The sequence below is a fragment of the Coffea eugenioides genome, chromosome 1, assembly GCF_003713205.1.
Source record: "Coffea eugenioides isolate CCC68of chromosome 1, Ceug_1.0, whole genome shotgun sequence".
NCBI lineage: Eukaryota > Viridiplantae > Streptophyta > Magnoliopsida > Gentianales > Rubiaceae > Coffea > Coffea eugenioides.
Window position 1 is genome coordinate 5,233,614 of NC_040035.1, and position 5,025 is coordinate 5,238,638.

At 33.1% G+C, this 5,025-nt stretch overlaps 1 protein-coding gene across 1 annotated transcript; it reads left to right on the forward strand.

Annotated features, from left to right (window-relative positions):
* The first annotated feature begins 1,382 nt into the window (after window positions 1-1,382).
* Window positions 1,383-3,272, forward strand: LOC113783268 (feruloyl CoA ortho-hydroxylase 1-like). Its single transcript, XM_027329358.1, has 2 exons — window positions 1,383-1,943; window positions 2,534-3,272. The coding sequence occupies exons 1-2, from the start codon at window positions 1,441-1,443 to the stop codon at window positions 3,105-3,107; spliced, it is 1,077 nt and encodes a 358-aa protein (XP_027185159.1). The 5' UTR covers window positions 1,383-1,440; the 3' UTR covers window positions 3,108-3,272.
* Window positions 3,273-5,025: the final 1,753 nt, after the last annotated feature.

The following is a 5,025-nucleotide window of genomic DNA, read 5'->3' on the forward strand; positions in this document are numbered from 1 at the left end:
GAATAAAACATGATACTTTTAATGGGATGAAATATATTATAAATATGTAAACCCATTATGTCCATATTGAATAACATGATAACTGACCAACGTACTACTTTATATATAATATCATATTACTTGTATTTCATGAGCATATTTAGTTGAATATTGAATTACAACAATTCGAGTAAATATACTATAGTTCATGATAAATCATTTATTGGAAGCGAAAATAAGAAATAAAGAAATTGTACTAGAATTGAGAGAATGGTAATAAAGAAATAAATGAATTCATTCCAAGTATGCAAGTGAGAGCAAACATGTAGGAAAGTAGTGGCAAAAAGAAAGAAAAAAAGACAAGACCAGAAATAAAGGAAGAAGGGGAAACATAAGAAAAAGAAATGAAGGTTGTGGCATCAAGAATTTGAGGTTTTATGTTCAAATTCCTCCTTCTTCACAGTGAATGAAAGGAAAAGAAGTATAAGCAAAAAGAAAGGAAAAGGAAAAAGGAGTATAAAAAAAAAGGAAAAATAGCATAACACTAAAGGCATATTTGTCCAATAACCATAGTTATTAAAACCAACCCGACAGGAGGATCGGGTTGGCTGGTCAGTGGTTCAACAAGTGGGTCACACTATATAATAAAACAATATAATATAATTAAATAAACATATCAATTATAATATAACTACATAAATTCTTAACTATTAAAAAGTCATAACCTATACATACTTCATAGTTCATAAATACAAGCTATACCTATATGTATTCCTTAGTTCATAAATTCATATTGATATTATACACAAATATAAATGATAAATCTAAGTGCCAAAGAAAGAAATAAACTCTAATTCCCAAATCCCTTTTCAATTTTTCTTATCTAATTGTTAAAAAGATGACAATGCCCGTGCTGGTGTGGCTGGTCAAATTAAAAAATTGGATAAAATGGTAACTTCAGAAAAATTTCCAAAATTCGTTGGGTTTAGTGGGTCACTGGTTCGACTGTCCAAGTCAAACGGTTCAAAGCGAGTTATCTGCAACTCCAATCCAATTGCTAAATCGGCTTGATTCCATAGCCGGTCCACCGATTTGACTGATTCAACCGCCTGGATGGGCCGGATTTAATAACTATGCCAATAACACTTCAAATTCAAGCAAAAGGGGTTTAAAGTGCTGATAGACAAAATTCAAGGGGGTTTAAGTGGAATTCATTCATGATTGTATTATCTTTAAAACCCTTGGCTAACATGTTTTGGTCAAAAAGGTACTTTTTTAAGATTCCTTACTTTGAATAATGACATAACGTACTAACCAAGGCCAGAACTTGACGTTCTTCCAACTACTATAAATAGTCTACCAAGGCATTCGCCATAAACCATCCAGTCCTTTGCTGCCTTGTTCATTCTTCACTAAGCCAGTCTTTCTACCTTCCTTCAAATCTTCAAATTATCTACAGCAATGGCTCCATCATTACCTATGGATTCCAACACATGGGATGTGATTAGTTTTGCCGTAGACAAGGGTCATGGGGTTAAGGGTCTAGCTGACTTAGGCCTCGAGACTTTACCTAAGCAATATATTCAACCTCCTGAAGAACAAATCATCCACAGTACCGTAGTTACCGACGATTCAATCCCTGTCATTGATTTGTCAAACTGGAATGATCCAATGGTTGCTGAACAAATTTGCAATGCAGCTGAAAAATGGGGATTCTTCCAAATTGTTAACCATGGCATCCCTATTGAAGTTTTAGAAAATGTCAAGGAGGCTACTCGTCAGTTCTTTGGATTGCCTGCTGAGGAAAAAAATAAGCACTCGAAAGATAATTCACCAACCAACAATGTGAGATATGGAACCAGTTTCACTCCTAAGGCCGAGAAGGCTTTGGAGTGGAAAGATTTTCTTAGTCTCTTCTATGTTTCGGATGATGAGGCTGCAGCACAATGGCCCTCTGCATGCAGGTTCGATTTAGCAATTTTGCAAACCGTATTTTGTAAACCGGCATCAGTTATAACTTATGAACTTGCAAAGTTGTGTACAACTACTTTCTATAATATTTTTCATGGCTACAAGAGAAGCATGATATTCATAAAAATATATTTATGGCTAATATTGCTTTACATTCACAAAGATTTTGAGTTCGATGTACCCAAAAAAAAAATGATTTTGAGTTTGATTCTTTGCATTAAAATAAACCAAATATTAAAATTTAGAACGCCACTTTTGCCTAGTAATTAGTAGTTGAATATGCAATTAGACATTAGCCATTGAACCCTAGCAGACAATTTTTTATTGCCAGAGTATATATGTTTCACGATTTAATACAAGAATTGGCATTTAGCAACCAATTAAATGAATATGAGAAGTAAACAAAAGTGCAGGTGTTAATATTGTCATAAATATTTATTAAAGGTTCTAATATCGATGTCCCAAACTTTCTATGGTGCAAGGTGGTTGATCAGCCAACAAAATGTATGCAATAAAAGCTTGGACTAATGCTACTATTCTAATTCCAATTACTAATATTATGGACTATTTTTGTTATTTACAGGAACGAAGCATTGGATTTTATGACGAAGTCTGAGTTTGTAATCCGAAGGATACTGCAGGCTTTGATGAAAGGACTTAACGTGAAGGAGATTGATGAAACCAAAGAATCGCTCTTCATGGGTTCAAAAAGAATTAACCTTAACTATTATCCCAAATGTCCTGAGCCCGAGTTAACTGTTGGCGTAGGTCGTCACTCAGACGTATCAACACTAACAATCCTTCTTCAGGATGATATTGGAGGGCTCTATGTGAAAAAACTGGACAGTGATACATGGGTTCATGTCCCTCCAATTAATGGAGCAATTGTGATCAATGTTGGTGATGCACTTCAGATTCTAAGCAATGGTAAGTACAAGAGTATTGAGCACCGTGTGATTGCAAATGGGATCAAGAATCGGATTTCTGTACCAATTTTTGTGAATCCTAGGCCTAGTGACATTATTGGTCCTTTGCCAGAAGTTCTTGAGAGTGGAGAGAAACCAATATACAAGCAAGTTCTGTATTCGGACTATGTCAAGCATTTCTTCAGAAAAGCTCACGATGGAAAGGAAACAGTTGACTTTGCCAAGATTTGAAATATTTCCTCGAAAGACTTTTGTTTCTTTGATTTGTATGAGAATTAGACTAGTAAATAAATGTGACTAGGGAAAAAATTTTGAAGTATGTATGTCTGTGCCTGTGATATAAGCTATGGAAAGTCGTTATAATTACAATTAGACTAATTGCATGTTATTTTTGTACTGGAAACTTGTGTTCTCAGCCTCTAATGTTTAAGGTTTTGGTATTGCTAAACAATGATTTAGGATCAATTATTTTACGTTTTATTTTTCTTTGGTATTACCTATAAACCAAATTAACATATTTGATTAATTGGTTTTAAACCATTAATGAGTAACTAAAGATGCATATTTGATAAATGAGAAAGTAAAAAAAGAAACATTTATGAACCACTGTATCAACTTTGGTTTAGTGGTTAAAATTGAAATTTCAAAAATTAGAAGTTCTAGACTCAATTATTCTTTTCTCCCGTTTCACTTTTTAAATCTCACATTTCAAAAAAAAAAAAAGGCACACGTACACACACACCCTCTCTTTGGTGAACAAAGTTCACCTGCAAAATCACAAGCAATTGCTACAAAGAAGACAAGTAAATTTTGAGTTTTGGTGAAAAACATGTTTTGTTTTTGTATTGTAAAACATCATGATATGGAATTAGATAAATTTTTAATCAATGGTAGGCTTATGAAAATGGCAATGTCTACTTTTTTTTTTCCCCTTTTTCTTTACCTGGACAAATAGAGTGGCGTGCTTTTTGGTACATTATCCGTGAAACGGGTGCATGGAAAATGACCAAATGTAGAGCGACTGAACATTTGAAGAGTTGTCAACATTATTATCTCTAATGGACAGTCTATTCTGGGAAAAGGGAAAACGCTTGAATCAGTTGTAATTTATGGCTCAGCTAATAAGCCAAATTGTCAACCTGTTAATTGAATTCAAAAAGAGCAAAAAGTCCACTATTTTGAGAAAGTGGAGCTTAATTCTCTCTAATTTCTTTATTTATGGAATTACGTTCTCCTTTAGAGAACAAGAAAATGACATTTGCTAGATGATTATTTGATTATTTTCGTAAAAAATACTTTTCTAGAAGATTTATTTCTCTAATTTCTGGATCCTAAACCTGCAAGAAATTCTAAATGGCTATATATCCTCTGCTAAAGCAGCAATCTATCTTAAACTCATAAACCTTGACCCTAATTGCACAGATCAATGGCCAGATATATTGCATTGAAAATTGACTCTGATATGCCATGGTATAGGGATATTGTTTTTGGGTCTTAAAATAGATTTTTGAAGCTTATTACCACACTTTTATTTTAAGGAATCATAATCACAATTGCATATCTCATCATGTTTGCAATATCCACGTTAATTTATTTATGTACATTTTCTTCCAAATAACATACATGGATTAATTTTTTCCCCTAAATGAATAACAAAACTTTGACAAAAAAAAAAAAAGGCAAAACTTTGACTATTGAAACAAGCTAGTATTTCAGTTCTACTACACAAAAATATATTCCATTCATACCAAATAATGCGAGCCAGCTGACGATGAACCCCAATTGGTTGGTAAAACAATGAGAGAATGGGCGTTTACTGAGCTTTTTCCAAGAAAGAGAGCAAAAGAGGATGACCGATATCGTGTTTGGAGGGTCAAAACTAACCTCACCATCATATCCGGAATAAAAATTGGGCTTAATTTTTTTCTAAAATACATACAAAAGAAAATAAAAAACGAGTTGGAGAAAAAATGAAAAATATACCACCTTTGATTTTCCTTTTCTATGTACAATGTAGAACTTTTGACTTGACATTTCTTTTTGGGGATTTTGACATATAAGTAAGTTGAAAAGTGTTTTAAGTTTTCTAGGGAAGACTAATTAGTCTTTTACACGGTTACAAGTCTAGGTCATTGTTAGGTAATAGATA